Source organism: Zootermopsis nevadensis, unplaced genomic scaffold (genome assembly GCF_977971745.1).
Source record: "Zootermopsis nevadensis isolate Lab colony 2312 unplaced genomic scaffold, Znev_1.0 Znev_ptg000061l, whole genome shotgun sequence".
In the NCBI taxonomy this organism is placed as follows: Eukaryota; Metazoa; Arthropoda; class Insecta; order Blattodea; family Termopsidae; genus Zootermopsis; species Zootermopsis nevadensis.
The window spans coordinates 1,732,801-1,756,560 of record NW_028259192.1 but is presented as its reverse complement, the minus strand read 5'-3'; the positions used below and the strand labels follow the sequence as shown (position 1 = coordinate 1,756,560).

The following is a 23,760-nucleotide window of genomic DNA, read 5'->3' as shown; positions in this document are numbered from 1 at the left end:
AAAAATTCTGTAACCTTTTCTTGGTTCCTCTGCCTACTACACGTCCAGCCCACGTTATTCTTTTTAATTAAACATCACAAACATAACTCGTTCAGACCACGAAATGTAGATCCTGTGTTGAAACTTATAGACTATTCAGCTGTTTTAATCTGGACGTAACGTGACGTATCGCTCTGGTGTAAAAAGACTCCATCCTGAACCTATTGTTCTGGCTGCCTGATAACGTCAGTCCCGTGTTGTGGCAACGCGAACATATCTGCACGTTTTCACACTGCAAACAAATGAACGTCCGTGGCTAACTAGCGGACAGGTCAAAATAACTGAATTTTATTGATCACAAAACGTCTGCTACGAGAAATGATCGGTTTTACATGTTTCAGAGTCAATGAGTACATTATTTATACCAGAATCGGGCAACCAACGATCCAACGGGCCGATTGTAGTTCATCTTCATATCAGCAGGCCGTGTGACTCTCACCCCCATCTAGTGCCGAGGCTAAGAATTAGTGGGAACTGTACGACCTCTTCCCTAAAGCGCCTACATGGAGTGTAGCGTGTCAACTTTTTTTATACATTTTACACTTAAAACAGACGACATGCCGTGCTAAAAGGTTGTCCAGATTTTAAATGGAATTGAGATTGAATTGGGAGAATTATAGGAGTGAGAAGTAACCGCGGGAATTTCACTTTGACATTCTTCTCAAGTTGTCAGCAGTGGCTAAATCAAGACAATAGATCGGTTCTTATCCGATGTGTTCCACGTACGTACAGTACAAGGAAACAATACGTAATTTAATTTGTCAAACTCATTCCAAACACGTTTTAACTTAACTGTTAATAGCCGTAATTATATCACGACCCTTCTATGCAGTCTTGCCACAACACAAACACGTACAAAAGCTTTTTCTCCGACCCTATCTCCAGACAAACTTCCTCGCTAGCGTCTAATAAACTTCCTGTGTGTGTATCGTAAAAAATGTAGTTACCAATTCGATTCCAAAAATTAAATTAGGTCTAATATTCAAACCATCAAACGCCGTGCCGTAGTTAGTGTTTGTCAGTGCCGATGAAACTCTAGCCATGTTCCCACGGCCTGCAACCCTTTTAGAATGTTCTTGAACTGCTGTATCGAGGAAGCTTACGTCATAGCAACGCGGAAACCAGCGACAGTCACAATGAGGGTCGGATGTTTCGGGTACATTCATGGGAGGGGCAGAATTTTGGCTTCTACCCAACGGCAGTCGACCTTCGAAGGCTAGGGAACATATCCTAGGTTATCATCGTGCGTGCGATGACTAGACGTGTGGTTCTCGCCCGAAAGCGATCTGAGAAATGCAGCACAAAGGTCATCTGGGAATAATAAAACTTGATTTTTGATACGTCATTTAAAAGTGTTTTCCTTGCAGTGACGATGTGGTATGCCAGCACTCGATTCAATTGTAATACACGCCCTGGGCGTCACCGGGTTGACCTACGATGGCCCCAATACCTGAGCCGCGTATGAACCCCAAGTGATCGAGTATTGGGACTTATGACGTCATCACAACCGACGAGAACTGCGAAGTTCATGACATTTCGGGGAGCTGCATGCAGACCGACTTCCGCCGTCATTTTGTACTCAAACGAATCCAATCAAGGATGAAGTGATGGGTGGAACACACAGCACGCATGGGCGAGTTTATAAAATCCAAACTAAAATTTTTGTCGAAAGCTGTGAAAGAAAGAGATTGCTCGGTAGATCTATTGAAGAAGTTAAATAATTACTACAACGCAATCTACTACAAACTATTCACAAACTTCAACTTCAATCGGAAGGAAAAAACATTCAATATTTTCCTTCAATGTAATTTAAATTTATCATCATCGCAATCGTCAGTTAGTCATTCTTTGATGACACACAACTCCTGGAGGGAAAATTAGTCATTACTTATGAGTGCTGACGTCACTTCTCTCAAACCTGTCCCTCTCAAAGCCACAGAGTCAACAGCCACTCTGACAGAGAACGCGGTGTGATGACCGCCATTCGGTTAATTTATTAATGCGCTCGACACCAGCTGAAAAGCCCATTAGAGTTAAGCAATAAAAGGACACAATTAACTAACTAACTAGATGGCTTACGGAACCCGAAGGTTCATCACCGAATTAACCAAAGCCCTCCACCGGACCCTGTCCTGGGCCAACAAAATCCATTCTCCTTCAACTCCTATCTCCCATAGATCCCGCCTAAGATTATCCTCCCATCTACGTCTAGGTCTCCCCAGAGGTCTCTTCCCCTCAGGCTTCCCAAATAGTGGACCCTACCAACTAGATGGCTTACGGAACCCAAAGGTTCATCACCGAATTAACCAAAGCCCTCCACCGGACCCTGTCCTGGACCAACAAAATCCAGTCTCCTTCAACTCCTATCTCCCACAGATCCCGCCTGAGGTTATCCTCCCATCTACATCTAGGTCTCTCCAGAGGTCTCTTCCCCTCAGGTGCACACCTCTTGTCCCATGCATGCGCGTTACATGCCCAGCCCATCTCATTCTTCTCGACTTAATCACCCTGACAATATTTGGGGAGGAGAACAGATTTTTAAGCTCGTCATTATGCAGTTTCCTCCACGCCCCATCGTCTTCTCTCCTAGGCCCAAATATCCTCCTCAACACCCGATTCTCAAACACCTGCAATCTGTGTTCCTCCCTCTGAGTGAGAGACCATGTTTTGCACCCATACAAAACAACAGACAAAATGATTGCTGTTGTGAACATTTATTTTCCGTCTTATTCTGCAAACAAAAAAACTGGTAACACGAATAAACAAGCGAAACTTGAAGGCTGAAGCTGGCAAATAAATTACGCGATAAGATGCAATATAACTGCATGCTAAATGGGCGTAAGTAGTGTTCCGTTGCGTCAGGATACTTTCTTGAGAGACAAAGAAAAACCTCGTATACACACAACATGGGTGTTGCGTAAATTTGAAAAGGAAATTCCGTTTCTTCAGGTCGTAAACTGCGTTTCAACACTGAGCTAATTCGTCGTCCTTCTGCACAGTTTACATGAGCTTCGTTCGAAACATTTCGTAATGACGTCATATCTGTACGACTACGCACCCAAAGCACAGCTAAAGACATACAAACACATTTAAAACACGGATTTCGGTAACCGCGGTCGAAGACTCGAGAACACCGGCTTCAAGTCAGAGAGATGGCCAATAAGAGAAGAAACAGGCGTATGGATGTCTCAGATCCTCCAGGTTTGGGGAACCCCGTGCCCGGAGGAGTATCTGGGCCACCCTGTCTCCGGGGGTTACAATTAAGGTACAATTTGGCTGCACGCGACAGAGACAAGCGACCGAGGCAGGCGACAGAGTTACGAGACCGAGACTGGTCGCTTCCTGTCTGCTCTCTGTACAATCGTATGAAGTACAATTACGAGCGCGAGACAAAGACGGGCGACAGAGACAAAGCACAGGAGACCGCTCTCGGACCAGTAGTGTCTCGCGACGGGCTCAGGCAGCACGTCAGTACGTAACCAAACCGCTTATGATTCAATCTGAAATAACTCCTAAAATTATCTTCTTCTAATGATAAATGGTTCTTTATTAACAGACAGAAAGATCCTTCTTCACGTCTGGTTTTCAATATTGAACTCATAGGTTTTCTTTGTTTCATTCGCAACAAATAACACAGCAACACATCATCTTCTTCGATTAACCTTTTTAGAAGCATTTTTGTACTCATTTTTCACAGAATATGTGCACGTATGTCTCAACAAAACAAAGAAAACAACACTTCGCCGCATGTCTCGGTCGTCACCTCAAAAGTGTGTGGCGACAAGCTGCGATGTGTCCGTCTCCCGTCTCTGTCGCCTGCCTCGGTCGCGTGCAGCCAAATTGTACCTTTACAGAGCCCTGGTCTTCACGGCTGAGGGGTTGGGCGTGGGGGCTAACAACCCCACACCGTAAAGAAAGCGGCGAGTAACTGACTTAAAATCGGCCACCAATCACATATCTTTGAGGCACCCTGTATACGAGAGTGTAGGCTGTCAGAAACAGGATACAATTTATCTGCGAATCCAAACAAAAAGAATTTAATCCCGAAAGACCTGAGTTATTTCATTATACCAGTATCATATTGATATTGTCCACTCTCGAGATTCATACGAAACCCAAATGCGTTGACAAACCGCAGAGTCACCCGGTATTAAAGCAGGCGGCACATACAAAGCCCGTCACGAGGAAAAGACTCCCGCCAAGAGCTCAGGGCTCTCTTTCCCCCGACTCGAGTCAAATATCGCTCCGTTCAAACAAAATCAACTTGCCTGCTTCTTCTAATTTTCAGTTCGTCGTGCGGGCGTTAGTGGCCAGGAAAACAAGCCGAGTTCGTTGACCGGGAATAAAAAAAATAAGAAGAATAAGAAGTGAGAAGACGCATCACTGTCCAGGTCTGTTGCTAATCGCAAAAGGATTTAACAAACCTTGCTAACGCATGAGGTAGGGTAGCGACGTCAAGGAGTGGGACTATTTGGAACTCGACTTTCGTCGAATACGTCCAAATACAAGGACAAAATGTCCCATAGACTGACTAAATTCTTTTTACACACATTCTCTTTGCATGGGTGTGGAACTTGGTCTCACAATCTTTTATCAGAGGAATTTTGCTGTGTGATGATTCAACTAATAACACAAGATCCAAGGACGGATATTTTGAAGATTTCTGTCTTCTGGGTTATTGCGCTGTGTAGTCTGGTCGATGTTAACCAACGTTTCAGAGGTCATACTGCCTCCGTCATCAGGGCGATTCATCGCGATGAATCGCCCTCACCGCTGTGAGAACCTCAAGTCTTACGACGGATATTTTGTTATTCGTTGGTATGTCATCCCGAGGGTTAAACGCAGATTGAGCTTTGGGATAAAATGACAATTTCTGGACCAAAATGAGAGACATTAACACTAAGATCTCGTTTCGTAATGTGCATTATTAATCAGAGTTTATTTACCACGCGAAAAAATGCAGACACTTCAATCGGAAACCTCGAAGGCAAGAGGCCACTTGCAAGATATACACGCACTTTTATTTATTATTATTATTTATTTATTTAGTGTTCTGTCTGACGACAGGTCCATATGAACAGGATCCTTCCATCCTTTTCTCGGACTGGGACCTGTTCATATACGTTCCTGGCAGATGATCCAAAAGTGGTTTGCCATTGCCTTCTTCTGTGTGTGAATGGAGTAATTGTTGGGATGCCACGGAGGAAAACTCCGTGTTGCCTAGACCACGGCCTTGCCCAACACAAGTTATAAATTCGGGCACCGCCGGGAATCGAACCCGAGACCCCAGGATTACAAGGCCAGCGTTCTAACCGCTAGACCACCGTGGCGGTGTATACACGCACATGGGATAATAATATTAAAATGTACCTTAAAGAAACAGGTTATCAGGGTCTGGGCTGGCTCAGTATCTGGCCCAATAGCGGGCTGTTGTGAACACGATAATGAACCATCAGATTCCTTGACTAGCTCAGCGACTATTAACTAGGATTTATCTTGCGTTCTTAGATATTTAAAGACGTATCAGCCGCTCTGATGCCCGGCTGTCCTCAAATCTTATACAAGTATTAAAGTTTAGTAATACGAACTGCATGTTTAAGAAACTAAATTTGTCTGAATCAGGTGGCAACCCTGATTAACAGCCGCGAAGCAACTGAAATCAATTCCGTCTCACCCACACTGTCCGTAAAACCACATCATCGAGTGTCAATGTTCCTTTTCTGCATTAAAGTGATGGCGACTGGACCGATCGGGCTGTGACGTCACCACTAAAGTGAAAGTTCTTGTATCAGCCAGCACAGCTTTCTCAAATCGGAACACTACACAGCGCAAAACTCTCCTGTGCCTTTCTAGTAGCTGTGAAAAATGGATTGGAACACGAGGGGTTCTCAGCCAGCGGCCCGCAGGTGTGTTCCGCGAGGCCCGCGTACATTTTCGTACACTGTCTCTCTGCACACAATAACATGTCTTTCAAATGTCGTCATTTATTTGGTATATTAGTAATTGAAGCTGTGACCAGATTGATGAGAGATACAGTCACATCGTAAAATCAAAAATCAAACTTGATTCAGAAATGACAGTATTTACCCACACCTATACGAAGACAGTAGTACTTCTGGACATATCGGGACACTCACTCCTACATCTTTGGCCGATATGTACATCTAATAACATTTAAGAAAAAACAACACCTTCGCCCAAAATGGAAAAAAACAAACATAATGAAACATCACCAAAATACTACAGAAATCATAATTGAGTTTTAAGTTCTTAGATATATTTTACACCTGATGATGGTTTTATAAAAACCGAAACATGTCGTGTAAATGTTCCGAAATGTAAATCGATCAATCGATTGATGGAACATCAATGATATTTTATTATCTTAATTATAAGAAATTTTAAATATTGTAATCAGACGTATTAAAATAAATAATTGTTATAATATTCACAATATGAAGCAATTACACTATCTTTTGATTCAGAAAGATTACTCAGGTAAAAGATTACGCTATATACCTCAGTATTGTAGTCGGGGCGAATCTGCGCGTTCGAGGTCCATCAGAAGTCAAAGACAAAGGGTATGGGACGGGTAGCAGATATGGAAGACAGCGACAGAGGCGAAACGTAAAGTTTGGTCCTGACTGCAAAGACTGATCTTGTTAAAGACGAAAAATACAGCCTCCAGATACATTTTTTACAAAACGTCCTGGGTTATATAGAACAGAGTACCGTTCTTTAAATAAATGTATTAAAGTAAAAGGTACCCTTGGGGGTTGTGAACCGTAGCGTGGAGTCTCTCAAGTTGAAACCACCTTCACTTCCGTTGAAACTCCACTTAGCAAAAGTCAGAAATAGTCACAGGGACTTAACGATGGTCACAATCGCAAACACCAAACAGGGAACTGCATTAGCAACGCATTTGAAAAATAAAATACAAACCAGCATAAATACCTACTTCATTGCAAAATATTCTACAACCTTGTGACTCAAATATAACAATCAGAGATTAGCTGTAAACAGCGAAACAATCAAATGTCCGTCCTCGGGGTTGTAGCGACTTGTAGTCTGGTAGAAGTTAGCAACATCGTCACAATCTTCTACCAGGACATAATTGCACGATTTATAATGTCCAGTGACAGAGACTAGCTCTATCTAAGGGACCCAACAGAGTAGGTATGCCTCTCTCCTGAAGACGGTGACAGAACCAGCCTCCGAAACGTCGTGGTTTTAAAGAACAGGCGATGGAAAAAGTCCTGACAATGAATAATATTAAATTACCGTCGTCAAAAACCCTTTAGAATTGAAGGTTAAACCGCATTAGAAACCATTTGCACTAACGCACACACAGGAAATGTGACGCTCAAAATAGAAGCCCGAGGCAGGAACTCCCAAGCTTGTTAGTGCAAGATGGCGAACAGAGTCAGAGGACGGAGATGTGGCTAAGCGATTTCGCCTTCCGCCCTGAGGCATCACGACGAGCTCCTCCGGCCACCGGCCGATTGTCCTCGCCCTTCGAAACCAACACATGAATTCGGGTCGTAAAAATTACGGCACGCCTACACTTCAGTTCAACAAATTTACGTAAACTCACGTAAAGTTAAATTAAATAAATGACACACACCCAAATCTTAAAATACTTCAAAATCATTCAGAAGGTAAGCGACCACTTGAGAGACGTAGACGGAAGGATAATATTAAAAACTACTTTAAAAATAAGATAAGACTGTGAAAACCAAAATTATGAGCGTCAGAAAAGGGACCACAATCGGGGTCTTCTGGGTATCATAAAATCCCTAAGTAAATTAAAAACGTGTAATCTATTTACCAGCTGAGCAACTATTAGCTATTGGCTCATGGAGTTACTGCAGAGTACCCATTAATTTCTATAATAATACGAACTTTAGCCTAACAGCCAATGAATCGGTTTAAATTAAACTTTGTCGGTTAATTCGTATATTACTTGGAGACGCCGTATCAACTGAATAAGTTTTTCGCATCCAATGACATGCCCTACGTCCTGTGAAATCATAGGAGCGGGGAGAAAGTGGTCGTGTCCGATTTCCGGGCACCATCCCGGCATTCGTCTGGAGGGACTGGGGAAGAATACGAAACTTGTTACCAAGGCAAACTAATCACAGGAAATTGGCTACGTCAGCAGACAACAATCATTTAACAGGTTAAGAAGCAGAATCTGTCCGCTTGTAACAACTCCAGATGTGTTGATGGGTCATTCTACTTAAATCTGTAGACATATTCCTATTTTGGTCAAAATCTGTCAACATGAAATGCCTAAAACGTTAGCAGATGTATACATACGTAGAATATTCAGCCGGCTAGGTTTCAAACCCTCGTGGGCCAGCACCAAACAAATGTTTCACAATGACACAGCAGAACTCTTGTCTTGTCTTGCACGTCTCTGAATTTATCTTGAAAGGAACAGACTTTAAGCTTCGAAGGTAACCACTTCTACAAGTATTTTGCTTCGGAACGTACAAATTCATTAGAGGCTCTCCCATCTGTCGTATTACTTAGCTTCAGGGATATGATTCTCATTCGAAGAGACGTTTGATCGTTTCGGGGGGGGGGGGGGGGGGGCTGTCCAAAAAGATACAACGGTCTCGTTACTAACAAAATTACACTGATCCAAATATTTAAGTTAACTTAAAATTAAATTATTTGGTTATTCCGTCAAAACACAATGTATTTAAAATAAGAAAATTAAAATAATTAAAATATGATTCTGTGTTCCATATCGAATAATCGATTTGTAAATCGATTATTCGATATGGAACACAGAATGATATCGAATAATCGTTTTACAAATCGATTATTCGATATGGAACACAGAATGATATTTTAATTATTTTAATTATCTTATTTTAAATACATTGTGATTTGACGGAATAACCAAATAATTTAATTTTAATTTAATAAGTCACAATATGACGCAACTACACTATCTTACGTAAGTTAACGTAAAACGGACCTCAAAATAAAAATAGAGCAGTAATAGTTCGTGACCTGTCCGGGTACAGTTTTCGAGGTTACGTTCTTCAATTCTTATCTAGAAAAATTGTGTGAACAGTCCTTGAAATTTTCCACGACCACTTCCTATCACACACTCCCCAAATCACCTTTCGTAACCATTAGACAGTTGACAAGGTATTGTTAAGCAAATTGTATGCAGGTATTATGAATGTATCTATACTCGCCTTGGTTATTTGTTGTTATGTTGTGTTCCGTAAGTTTCATTAGCAACTTAACTTATCGCCACGTTATACTAAGTATAGTCGAAAACCAGCCAATAATTAATAATAACTTCTGTTAAATCCAGTACGATTATTATCTTCCGGAAATGACGCTGCATTTTTTATCGACTTTTGTACTGACGACGAATCACGAAATTTCGGAAATACCTAACTGGTTCGTTGCTCCGTCTGACGTTGAAATCTCCATGCATCCACCATTTACTAAACCCCGTTAAGATAACAAGTATTTCCACATGAACAAACATTCATCTCACTTTCCACTGCCAAGAGATCATATACGTCACTCTTACAACCATCTCTAATATTACATCCGATTTCCATAAAACACAGACTTTTCTTCGCATTTCACGCCAGATTTATAATTTTTCTGTGTTTTACGTAAATGTAAAATTGTACAAAGTCGATGGGGGTCGTGGTCGTGCATCTCTGAATTCATTACCAACTTGATAAGCCATAAAATCCCTCAGCAAGGGCATAACCTGTATCGGCCGAGGTTCGAACCATAAACCCACTGAACACAAGGTTACAAGGCGTCAGATCCAGAAACCATCATTTTTAACAAATTAACCTTCATGCATTCAATGTAAACCATTTTCCTTTAACAAGGACATTCAAAACTGTTGATATTATACGATCATTGCCAACAATATAAAGAAAACACATCACCATTACAACAATGAACAAGTTCATGACAAGAAAATAACCTCTGTTTACAACTAGAATCTTTCAAAACACATAAATGTATATTGCAGTGTTGTTGACTGTTAAAGGAAACCGTACTTATTGTTACCACTCGATTTTAAAGGGTTAGGTGTATGTACGGCGTATCACTGATGATTCACATTCAAAAAGACTCGGGAAAATGTAATTTAATACAGCATTTGATTAATAATAAACAATATTCAAGTTGTTATTAACAAAACGTGACACAGAAGATTCGCGGGGCAGACTACAGATGGCTCTGATTCTAACCCTTGTGGCAGGATTTCTGAAGAGTTGCAAATCTAAACAATTGACAATCAAGAACAGGAAATGCAGTTGAGGCCGACTTTCAGTTACAATTCTAAAAAAGCAGAAAAGAGTTTTATTAATCCGATTCTTTCGATGAAAACAATTCAAAAAAAATCCTGTTTATAATTTTAATTTAATAATGTCTACATGTTCTTGTTTTACGGTTTGCGACATTTTGTGACGGTTTGTGACGTCACATCTTCAGGATTGCGTCACAGGACGCCATTCTGATTGAGCGAGTGATCTGAACTAGACGTGTGTCGCACCATTTCACGAAGTTAATCAGAATTTTTAAGAAAGGCGTTTCAAAACCTTTTCATTTGATCAGAGCAATAAGAATTGTGTTTAACAACAACACCAGAATGAGGTATTCAGAAAAAACAGACAACACCGAGGGCGTCCGAGTTATCGGAGAGTCTTCTGATGCCGTGAGTAACCTCAACGGACAATCTGGAAAGAAACATCTGAGTGTCGGTGACCGTGTTGGACGTGGTGGTAAGGTTAGCAAGCCAGGCTCGAGTGGAAAGTGTAATAGGCGATTCAAACTTTATAATCCGAAACACCGTGATGAGACAGGAAGTTCTGGTAGAACTCCAAGCATGGATTCAGGTGACCGGAGGATATTAAAGCGTCTCAGGCGCTCTGTACCATTGGTGCTCAGCCTTGAAAAAAGTCTACGTAAAGCAGCCATGTGGTTCCAAGTTACGATTCATCACGGAGGGAACTTCAGAAAGAACTACGTCTTGGCGATTCTTATGGCCAATGTTGAGCCGACGGAATTCATTCCCATCTGCTACAGAGTCACGGGAAGAAATTCTTCGTTCTTCGTAGACGACTGCAATGCTGCAGAAAAGTTGGCCAGCTTGAAGGAAGAGATCGCCATAAGAGGACAAACGCTGTTGGTGGAAGTGAGGCCCGGACTGCCGCAGGTCGTGACCGATTCCACTGCGATGGAGAGAATAAAGACGGTCATAGCCAGGCGACACGACGCCAACTCAAAATCCCTGGACTTGTCTCGGTTACACACGGATGCAGACCTCGTTGACAACTTTCCTGTGGCATTGTTCGTACCCAGCATGATGCTGGCAGTGGTGGACGTCGTCGCGAAGAACTTTCCCGATCTGGAAGCACTTGATTTGTCTGATAATAAACTTTACCTGCTCGAGAACCTCAGCGCCCTTCCCAGCAAACTTCCTAACCTCAAAGTCCTTCGCCTCGGAATGAACTTGATACCTGAGATGAAGAAACTGGATTGGTTGAAGGGCCTTCCTCTAGAAGAACTGGTGCTGGCGGGGAATCCCCTGACAAGTAAATACGAAGACGATCACGAATACGTCAGCGATGCGAGGAAGAGGTTCCCGAGATTGAAGGAGCTGGACGAAACCGTCCTATTTCCACCGATCTTTGACGACTTGCAGATGACAAAAATCACGGAGAACCACTCGTCTGCAGCAGAAGGCGCAGGTTTTATCAGTCGTGTCCTGCAATTGGCCTATTCTTATATCGAGAAATCCATTTTGGCGCTGAAATCAACACTTGGACTGGGTCAGAGTTGCACGGACACGTCTGCCTGAACGAGGCATGTTCGCCCTCACAACTAATCTTGTCTCTGAGTGGATTGTTTCAGGAACCGGGACCCAGGGAAAGCCAACTTCTGGGGTCACCGCCCAATGAAGGACAGAAGAAATGTTCCGGGGAAAGAGAACTCCGGCTGTAATGTTCCGGCGACATACGCCAGTCAGTGAACTGAGTGTGGAAGGGACAATAACAGGTCAGATATTTATTAAGCGAACTTACGTCTTTCGTTAGAAAATTATCTGTGAGGTTTTAAAGGAAACTTCTCATTGTTGTCCCCGTATAAATGTCAGAGGGTCTGAAAAGACACGACAAATTTCTGTAGTTTTCGCCCATTGTTACCTGTGTTATTTACTGACTTTTTTATTTTCAGTTTATTAAACGACGTTTCGGTGGGTCATAGTGAATATTAAATTGGAAAGGGTGTGGAAGGAAGCGGTCGTGGCTTAGTTTAAGGTACCATCTCAGCATTTGCCAAGGCGGACTGAGGAAGACCACGAAACTAAAATTCCCTTCAGGCAATCGAGTGAGACTTGTTATTTACAGATAATATTGGAAGTCCCTTAAAACGAGGGTTAAATTAGAACGAAGCTCTGGTCATCGTCCATTACAAATTACTTCATTTGCTTGGCTTAAATTTCGTAAAATTCTGTTTAAAATGACTCGTTGAAAGAAAATGTTGAATAGCGATTTTTTAAAAAATTACGACAGCCTTGTTTCCCACTCGACATCCTTGCCGATTTAACCAACTTCATAAACAGCGCAGAAATACAACAAACGTAAGTTTTGGAGCGCAGGTAAGAAAGGGATTCGAAATCGATTATGGCAACGACGGATTCTTGACAATTCATGCACAAACCAACTGCAGGCTTTGTTCCACGTGTCTTTGCTAGGAAAGAACAAACGTCGTGTAGATGTTAACTGTTCCGAGATATTCAGTTTTTAAAGTAGAATTAATCAGAACGCTCAAATCAAATCTTGCTGGAAAGTGAAATATGCTGTGTTGACGTTGAGAATCTCACAAAGACGAAACAGCTCGGTATTATAAAAAAAGTGGCTTGTGTTTACATTTCCCATTGTTGTCAGTTTCAGACGCGTCGTGTTCAACAATGTGTCTGCTCAGTGCTGGTTAAATAGACGTGGCTTACGCCCACTAAATCAAAGCTTCGAGCTGTTCCTAAAAGATGGAACCTTATCAGTCAGCTGCTCTCCGCTCAACATTCTGAACACGTGGACTAAATCAGCTGACGTGTGTTTACGTCTTTTTGAGATACTCCGTAGTTTTGTTAAAAGTATTTTTCTCATAAATGCTTTTCAATGCTACTTTTACTCTCGGGTTTCCCTGTTTCTTAAGTTTACAGTTTACAACCACTGGGACACGTGAGATTCGTCTGCCTTCTGTGCGCATCTGAACTAATCCCTGGCCCAGGAGACCACCGGCACATCAGCGTTTGGCGATGTTAGTTGACTGCCTCGACGGTTACGCTGGAGGACACTGACGACCTAATGACCTACGAAGCGGAGTCTACGGAATCATCCACGAAGGATGTGGGAATTTTGCTACAAAATTAACCTTGCGATGGCTGTTTAATATTTGAGATTACTGTCGTTGTTATTGTTAAATTGAACTATTATTATTGTTACTTGGTATTATTTATTTTATTTAGAATTATTAAATTGAATTATATTACTTAGGTATTGTATATGGCCCATTTATTTGTGAAATATGTTTCAATAAATTAATCGAATTGTTATTATTATTAATATGTTACATTTATATATTTAGTTTCGTTTTTTTACTTTTATTATTATTGAAATAAATTAATTACTTTTTATAAGAATGAATTGAATTAAATTAAATAAATAGCTTAACAGAAAAAATCATTTTAATTATTTTCTCCGAAAACCATATCCTGTTTATAATTTTAATTTAATAATGTCTACATGTTCTCGTTTCACGGTTTGCGATGGTTTGTGACGTCACATCTGCAGGATTGCGTCACAGGACGCCGTTCTGATTGAGCGAGTGATCTGAACTAGACGTGTGTCGCACCATTTCACGAAGTTTATCAGAATTTTTAAGAAAGGCGTTTCAAAACCTTTTTACCTGATCATTTGACTTTATTATCATCTTCTATAACTAGCGTCTGACTAATTTATGTTGAACATGTGCGATCTCAGGTTCTCTCAGCGGTAAAAAAATATTGCTTCTGGGCAGCAACTCAGTGTGGATTTGTAGGCAGATACCAATGTTTCAGGGAAAAAAAAACATACCGTCTCCATCTTCAGGGCATGAGTTCAATACAGCGACCCATCGAGTAGTAAGAAGTTTCATAAATTACCATATTTCCTCGACTTTAAGATCATCGATTGTACGAAGCATCCTCGATTTAGTAATAGATTTTCAAGAAAAAAAAAGGACCGATTCCTGGGAGCAGTGAAATTCCAAACATTTCAAAATGTGAAGAAGTTATTCTTTAAAAATCGAGGAAATGTGGTATTTCATATTCTCTCGTGCATAAATTTTAATTAGGAAATTTACTCGATTACGCTGTCAAAAAAAAGTCGTTCATTATTAAATCGTAAATAAACATATTTAAATGTGGTACTAATAATTCGTTCTGTAGGCCATTATTTATACTGCACAGTGCGAAAGAGACACTCTAGGATACCGGCCCTCTAAAAACTCACTCATTAGTCAGGAAGGGTTGCGAATCGCTGACGTGTAAAGTATACAGCGGGCTACATGTGGCCCTGAGACAGATTTTGCAGTGCCCTTAAGCAGACGGCGAATGGAGACTCACGATTTTAAAACCTGAATACAAGGTCAACCAGTTCGCTCTCACTTCTCCGCAGATGCAAGTCTCCTCCTTACACTACCACCTGGGGACTCCTTAAGCAAATCCGCACGTACTGTATTTCCCTACAATATTCTCTGACATTTCATGTGTGATCGCAGTCCAATAACAATCACGTACAACTGCAAGGTGAGAAAAAGTGTAAAGCCATCCCGTTGCGCGCCATTTAGGCGCACAGGGGAGGGGAGAAAATATATCCTACTAATTCCCAACCTCGACGCTAGATGGTAGGCCCCACAGCCGGTCTGGACGTAGAGGCCAGAGGAAAATTCTCTACTCCTGCCTGGGATCTAACCCCGATGGTCCAGCCCGCAGTCACTCACTGAACAAAAATTAAATTAAAAGTTCTTCCACCTCGTGTGATAGACTCCCCGTGACTCTGGAGTCAACGCCACCCTGGTTGCTAGGCAGCTGTCAACGCCAGTACGGACGCAAACTTGGTTTATTCATGACGAGAACGTGTGTTCATTCTCCAGCTTCATTACCATGCGATGAAAACGTTGGCTGCATTTCGCAATGCGTATCACGACAAGGAAGTGCCGAACGAGGTAGCTCGAACAACGGGATACGGATGTTAACCCTTTGAAGCCGAAGATCGTCTGAATATTATTTATGAATTCAGTCCGTACCGCGAAGAAAACACTACACCTCACCATTACGAAAATCAGCTGGTTAACCCTTTGAAGCCGAAGCTCGTCTTCATAATATTTACGAATCCAGACCGTACCGCGAAGAAAACACTTCACTTAACCATTAGAAGTCGAATCAGGCGGAACCACATAAGATTTAACAAAAGAACATCCCGGTCAAAGCCTGGTTCAGGCTACGGGGCAGGACAGGGACACGAGGACGATGAAGCTTGCACCAGGACGTCCGAGAGTTCGACTGCAAAGTGTTTATTTTGGCAGCAACTTGTGGATAAACTGAGAAAAGTAGAATATAATGTTGATTTACGACATATTTGTATCATACACTGTTTCAAAAACTACGTAGATACCCTTTGAAACACAAAAATGAGTATTGAGAAGTTAGAAAAAACACATTTCGAACGTCCACGACTGCAGAAGAACGGTTACGGCCATGTTTAAGTTAACTAGTAATTATTTTTCGCCATTAGCCATTCAAAATAATTTAATCACCATTCTCATCATCGATTAAACGTTCAGATTTATCCTCGGATTCACTAGGAACAAAAATTCAACCAGGAAAATACATTTGTCACTGAAAACTTTGTCGTAAAGGAATTCAATTTTATATCATCTGAGTATATGGCTACTTAAAATTTGCCTTGCAAATAAGAGATTAGAAAGATCAGGTGATATTCATATTTCCATAGATCAACTGGTTTAAACTGTCTGTAGCTTCTTTTACGCATGCGTCATCTGAACGAGTGTCGAAAGATAACCCGCGTATATTTACATTTAAATTTTGATGTTGTAACACTTGTCAACATATTCTTTTTCAGATATCATAAAACTGGAAATTCATTATGGCGTATCAGCATCAGCCTTCGTTTAGGACATTATACCACCTGCAAGGTTGTCCTGGGGACCTGTGAAGTACTCTGGAAAAAATTTTCCACGAAATTTTCATGCCAAAACCTGATGAGGACTTTTGGTTGAAGCGATGGAAAGATTTCTGTAATTACGAAATTTTTACTACGAATCGTTGCTCGTTAAAACATGACTAGATATTTAGAATGGATAATGTAATAAACTCAGTTCCCAGAACAAAAATGAATAATTTCCTTTCATCAGAGAACAGGACGAGGCTTTCTCACTTCGAATTTATCCCCTACGCCCATGCCCCGTTTTCCAGTTTGACGATTTAATTACAGACTGTCGAGGGCAAGAATAACTTGCGAAAATGTAATCGACATCCTGATTAAAAGATTCCGATTGTGTCACAGAACACTACAATTAAGCCCCGAAAACTCAGAAGTCGTAACCCTGTCTACTTGCGTCCCACACAGCTCCATAACCTTAAAACAAAAAAAGGATTATAAGTCCTACTGTCGTAAACTTCAGGTTTCAGCAACAACTGATTTGTATTAAAACGTTAAATAACATGTCACTGCCGTATTTATTTTAAACGTTGGTTTAAGACATATTTTCAAAATTAAGTGTTAATTTTTGTTTAAAACCGCATAAAAGGGAGTCTACTGTAGTATATTTACTGACATTCAAAAATTCCTTACGACGAAAATGTGGCAATATTCAGCAAAATACGCCCTGATAAACTGTGCGTCACTCAGTCAAGAAATTCGCCCCAGTACGACGTTCACAAGAGCCCACCATCTACCCTTATCCTGTGCCACAAAATCCATATCCACATTCCCTGTGCATGTGACCGATTACCTTCCACGTAAAGGTTCAGTAATCTTATCAGAAAAAAATCCTAGAGAAACTTTCAATTTCCTATTTGGCAGCGGGACTTACGTCATAGCATGGTGGAAGGTGACGATGGTTTGTCTCAGAGTTCTCAAATGTAAACCACTTCGTTCAGGTAACTTCAGGTGTCTTTACCAAGGAAATGTCATTAGACTGGTAACGACAAGTCGAAACCCACGCAACTGAGCCTCGGATAGCAATTATCGACCATCAATACAAACAGCTAATCGTTCGTAAAACAGCGTGAAATGAGATTACTCAACTGATGTCACGTGATTTGACATACCACTCGCGAATTACGAGACAAATTGAGGCAGAGATGACTCGACCGTGACGAATCCTTATTTAAACAGCTAACATCACTAAAACCAACAATTATTCGAAAACTTAGATCACAATAACTTACGAGTATGATATGATATTGTTGCGTCATATTGTGATGGTTATTTAATTGTTTATTGTAACCGTCTAATCACAATAAAATATTTAATTAAATATTAAAATATTATTACTATAATTAACATTTCATATTTAAAATATTTAAAATATATTAAAATATTAAAATGATGCTCTTTCTATCGAAATGTTCGATTTACAAACTTTCCGATATTCAATAGACATCTGACAAAGGATTGCATTTAGAATATTACATTTAAATTTATATCGATTAAAAATACACCTGAAGATGGTTCCTTGAAAACCGAAACATGTCGTGAAAAAGATGATGCTCTAATTGTAAATCGAACATTTCGATAGAACGAGCATCATTTTAATATTTTAAATATGAAATGTTAATTATAGTAATAATATTTTAATATTTTAAATATTAAATGTTAATTATAGTAATAATATTTTAATATTTTAATATTTAATTAAATATTTTATTGTGATTAGACGGTTAAAATAAACAATTAACTTACGAGTAGTTGCATAAAAGAAATTTTCAGAAAATTTTCCATTTCAAGCGCACGTCAGGAGACCAGGTCCGGCAGAATATTTAACGTGTAGTTCCGGCATTTGTCTAGAACTGGATAAAAACCACTAGAAGTCTGTCAGTATAACCACTGCCCCCCAAGCAAGTACCGAACCCAGTACCTCCCGATGCTAGTCTTCGGCGTTAGAGCTCAGCAAACTTTCGTCATAGTCGCCTCGTCCCATGCCTTCCTACTAACAGGTATTATTATTACTTGTAATTCCACTCTGTGGATGGACTTCGACTCGAAAAGAGCAGACCAGGTACGACCGGGTGGGGTACTAGGACCACAGAAGACTTACCACAACAGGTTTACCTTTTATTTCATACGATAAGGAAAAATGATCATTACATAAGAGAACTTTCTTGTATTCACGAACTCACACTGGTTGTAGAATTTAGAACGACACATGCGCCGATCTTACGTCATGACGAATTTAATTAAAATAGATAACGAATATAGACCCATATTTGGCACGGACCCCTTAAAATCTTGGCGGTGACATCGGCTACCATGTCTAATGGTTTTCCTCAGTCCCTCCAGGGACAGACCAAGACCCCCATATACCACTACGTCATTCATATACGCCTTTTCATCTAAATCTACGCCAAATAACATCTACAGTCGATGAAATGAAGTTAAACAGCGTACGATGTGCGATCGGAAAGTTTCAAGACTGTGTCAATAGAGGGCGAACCGGATGTAGTACGAGCTTCTGCTGCTAGGGGGTGCGGCCTACATTCATAGTGAATCAGTGTGCCAGCCGGCATCATCAAATTAGAATTGGTTTCTTAGTTACGGGCGTTTTGGTAGTGCATTACACCGACCCTCCTGCGATTTCGGAATGGCGTGTGCATCAAATTTTGCCAAAGACTCGCCAAAACGGCTACGGAAACCTATGAAATGCTAAAGCAAGCATTTGGGGAGTCCGCAATGGGTCGTGCACAAACTTTTGTGTGGCATTCACGTTTTAAAAATGGCCGAACCTCTGTCGATGATGACGAGCGTTCTGGACGACCATCTTCGAGCACAACGCCCGAAAATGTTACGAAGATCGACGTCGTACCATCAACGACTTGTGCGACATTGTTGGGATAGGCTATGGGACCTGTCAGCTGATTCTAAAGGAACAACTCCACATGCGACGCATCCTGTCTGAGGACCAGAAGCAGAATCGACTTCTCGTTTGTCAGGAGCTCAAAGATCTTGCAAGAACCGACCCCAACTTCCTTTCTAAGCTCCGTGTGACTTCTTCCTCTTCCCAAAGATAAAAATTCAGCTAAAGGGAAGGAGATTTGAGACGATAGAAGAGATTCAGGCAGAATCGCAGATGGTGCTTGACAGGCTGACAAAGAAAGATTTCCAGGGATGCTTCCAGGCTTGGCAGCGGCGCTGGGATCGTTGTGTTCACTCCCAGGGGAACTACTTCGAGGGTGATGGATGAATTTAATACCTGAGATAAGTGTACGGGTTTTTATAGGCGCAGTCTTGAAACTTTCCGATCGCACCTCGTACTTCGCCTTATAAAGCTGTTATTTTCTTTTACGAAAGTAGTTTAAAACAAGTACACAAACTAATCCTTTAGAACCTTAAAAATCACTGCATTAAGATGGACCACTTTTAAATAAACGTTCACTGCAGTTTCCGAAAGACGTCTCTTACAAACAGGATAAATAATTTAATTCTGGTTTTCAAGGTCAAACCCATTCAAAATTATTGCTACGTAAACATCACCCGTCCAATAAATACTGTGACGGAATCAAGTAGGAGGCGGTACCTGATGATTAGAATAAATACTGAGCTGATGACCGCCGGAATCATCATTACTTGTCCACATCTCCGGCTGGGACCACACAACCTTGCAAAAATACTTGTTCACGTACGAAAATAAAACGGGACATTGCCTTAAATCAGGACATTGCATCACTCGGAGACAATTTTGGCGGGCTTAAAATGTTCGCTCCGATGAATATCAAGTACTACTATAATTATATCTCTTGAATGCTAATCATGTGCCATGTCTTGCAGCTGTTATTGTAAACTGCCAGCTCATGACAGAGCAGGAAAAGATTCTTGATTTCTTATACACAACAGTGGGTCTTACGTAGTTCACAGACACACGAGAAGAAACTTTAACTAAGAACATATGTCGTTTTTTAAAGTAACCTCAAGTTGGCCTCTGGCCTTTTTCTGACTTTACAACATTACAACATGGCGATGTTTATACCAGGGCTGTGGAGTCGGAGTCAGTAAAAATTTACCGACTCCGACCTCGATATAAAATCTTAAGAACAATTTCTGTACCGTGTGAGCCGCTGGCGGCCTAACGCTTAGGGGAGATTCTACGACGCGTTGAGCCACAGGACGTGGGAATAATGCTTTGTAATTTTGACTCCGGTACCTTAAGAATTTCAGCCACGGTGGCCTAGCGGTTAGAACGCTGGCCTTGTAATCCTGGGGGGTCTCGGGTTCGATTTCCGGCGGTGCCCGAATTTATAACTTGTGTTGGGCAAGGCCGTGGTCTAGGCAACACGGAGTTTTCCTCCGTGGCATCCCAACAATTACTCCATTCACACACAGAAGAAGGCAATGGCAAACCACTTCTGGATCATCTGCCAAGAACGTATATGAACAGGTCCCAGTCCGAGAAAAGGATGGAAGGATCCTGTTCATATGGACCTGTCGTCAGACAGAACACTAAATAATAATAAGATGAGGTGGTCTAGCGGTTAGAACGCTGGCCTTGTAATCCTGGGGTCTCGGGTTCGATTCCAGGCGGTGCCCGAATTTATAACTTGTGTTAGGCAAGGCCGTGGTCTAGGCAACACGGAGTTTTCCTCCGTGGCATCCCAACAATTACTCCATTCACACACAGAAGAAGGCAATGGCAAACCACTTCTGGATCATGTGCCAAGAACGTATATGAACAGGTCCCAGTCCGAGAAAAGGATGGAAGGATCCTGTTCATATGGACCTGTCGTCAGACAGAACACTAAATAATAATAAGATGAGGTGGTCTAGCGGTTAGAACGCTGGCCTTGTAATCCTGGGGTCTCGGGTTCGATTCCCGGCGGTGCCCGAATTTATAACTTGTGTTGGGCAAGGCCGTGGTCTAGGCAACACGGAGTTTTCCTCCGTGGCATCCCAACAATTACCCCATTCACACACAGAAGAAGGCAATGGCAAACCACTTCTGGATCATCTGCCAAGAACGTATATGAACAGGTCCCAGTCCGAGAAAAGGATGGAAGGATCCTGTTCATATGGACCTGTCGTCAGACACAACACTTAAAAAAACCTTAAGAATAGAAAACTGTCCACAAAACAACCGATTTCTGCAATAACCATTAGACGTATATTTAAAATATAGGTTATAAGTCAAAAACATAGGCTGATGATTCACGCGGTGGTGATGAAACCTCTTATGGTGTCATTTACCATTTTAATAGCTTTACCCTTATTAATACATATCGAGCTTTTATGAAGGATTCAGTGTCGGAGTCTGAGATTTTAGTACAAACTCCGTAGCCCTGGTTTATACTAGACATTAAACTTCGTTAATTCATTAATTAAATATTTGTCACGTTTAATAACACTAAATGGCATAACAGATGTGAAAAATAGACGATAAATGTTTATACGGATGAGGGAAACAATTTGCCAACAACTCCGTAAAATAATTTTTTTAAAAATTACGTATTTGTGACAACAAAATATTGGTTACACCAATGGCATAATACGTCAGCGAGACAACACGAATCAAGATTGTTAGCTGGAAAACAAAAACAATGTTCGACAATAATCTGGCGCATGGTACGTACACTTAAAGTCGATAATTAAATAATTACAGTTTTAGATAGCTTAGTTCGTCACGAGACAATGCAATGCTGAACGCGCGTACTATATTCTGTTCTGCAGTATTTATGTAGCCTTGGTACGTGTTATAGGCCTCATTACCCCATTCCGCTGCAGATATTGAATCAATTAGCATAAAATAATAGAAAGTCTGTGTGGTTATCGCGAGAGAAATTATATACCGATTTGCATCAAACTTGGCACATACATTCCTTGAGACCAATTCCAAAAAAAAATGTCCTAAGTTCGATTTCCGGTTATGGAGTTACATGCATCTCGGAAACTATGACGTGAAGACCCAGATGTTTGTTTAGGCAACGAGATTACAGGAACTAAAGACGCAAACCCGAAAACTTTCCTGGGTTTGAGTCTTGGTAAAGATGCTGGATTTCTATGATAATTAACGATACGTATCGAATGATCAGAAATGTATTTGTCGAATTTCCCTGCAGTGACTATCGACGATCTACTATAGTCAGATTAAACGCAACAATTTTTGTAGAACATAGTTCATCTGAGGTACAGCGTAATTAGTACACGCGACGTCCCGGAAGATGGCTCAATTTCCGCATTCTTCAGGTAAAATGGTAGACATTTACAAACACCTACAACTGTTCTGGTGTAAATCCCACCTCTGGTAACTTCTGAACTCGTTGATGAATTTTCATAGAACTTCGAGAAGCCATCAGCGATCACCACCACACATTTGTACTTTATAACAGTGGTATTCAACCTGGGGTACGCGAAGACATCTTAGGAGGTACGTGAAATTTAAAAAAAAAATATTATTTTATGATAAACACTGAATAAGCAGTAATGTAATTTATTTAATTTATTTTAGGTGTAGATTATATACTATGTATAACTTGAATTATACACCAACAACTTTGGGGGTACAAAGTTGAAGAGAAATTATATCTGGGGGTACGCGAAGACATCTTAGGGGGTACGTGAAATTTAAAAAAAAATATTATTTTATGATAAACACTGAATAATCATTAATGTAATTTATTTAATTTATTTTAGATGTAGATTACATACTACGTATAACTTGAATTATACACCAACAACTTTGGGGGTACAAAGTTGAAGAGAAATTATATCTGGGGGTACGCGAAGACATCTTAGGGGGTACGTGAAATTTAAAAAAAAATATTATTTTATGATAAACACTGAATAATCATTAATGTAATTTATTTAATTTATTTTAGATGTAGATTATATACTACGTATAACTTGAATTATACACCAACAACTTTGGGGGTACAAAGTTGAAGAGAAATTATATCTGGGGGTACGCGAACAAAAAAGGTTCTTTATAATACCCCATCGTCAATTTCGGCTGTGGGACAGACGGCGTCGTAAGTTGTCTGAGAACTCTTTGTTATTTTTATAGGGTACTGGTTGTGACAGCCGGGATCGAACCCAGGACACTAGACGGACGTAGTTTAGGGCCTGCATTTAACCTATCTGAAGCGACCGAGCGCTGTTGAACTGCGGCCATCAGTTGTGAGCTTGCGGACCCCCGAGAAGACGCAACAAGCGAGGCATGATACCAACAGCTTTGCCTTCGTCACGCACCTCAAGACACAACAGCAGAGAAACTGTATTGAAGACGCAAGGCGCTGGTTGCTATCACCACCTGCGCCATCACGAACGGCCATTATAAACGCCGTTTACGATCTTCGCCGTGTAATAACAGCTTTCACGGTTATGATATAACTACAGTTCTTGCAGAATCGAAACAGCGGAATTCCACATTTGCTTTGCGCTCGGAACTTAAGAA

At 40.9% G+C, this 23,760-nt stretch overlaps 2 protein-coding genes across 5 annotated transcripts in view; one reads left to right on the top strand and one right to left on the bottom strand.

Annotated features, from left to right (window-relative positions):
- Ptp10D (Protein tyrosine phosphatase 10D) overlaps positions 1 to 23,760 on the bottom strand; it is a 73,574-nt gene that overhangs the window by 45,371 nt on the left and 4,443 nt on the right. The gene's annotated exons all lie outside the window — the stretch shown is intronic.
- LOC147871140 (nuclear RNA export factor 1-like) lies at positions 10,374 to 13,600 on the top strand. Of its 3 annotated transcripts, none has more exons than XM_087340226.1 (2): positions 10,374 to 12,093; positions 13,259 to 13,600. In XM_087340226.1, exon 1 carries the CDS (start codon positions 10,685 to 10,687, stop codon positions 11,894 to 11,896), a length of 1,212 nt encoding a protein of 403 aa, XP_087196352.1. In that variant the 5' UTR covers positions 10,374 to 10,684; the 3' UTR covers positions 11,897 to 12,093; positions 13,259 to 13,600. The 3 variants fall into 3 exon arrangements, with proteins under 3 accessions (XP_087196352.1, XP_087196350.1, XP_087196351.1); XM_087340224.1 differs by having other exon boundaries at positions 12,271 to 13,600; XM_087340225.1 differs by having other exon boundaries at positions 10,374 to 12,423.

What these genes read in the sequence shown, in the direction of transcription:
- LOC147871140 (XM_087340226.1), top strand. Translation starts at nt 10,685, where the DNA reads ATGAGGTATTCAGAAAAAACAGACAACACCGAGGGCGTCCGAGTTATC.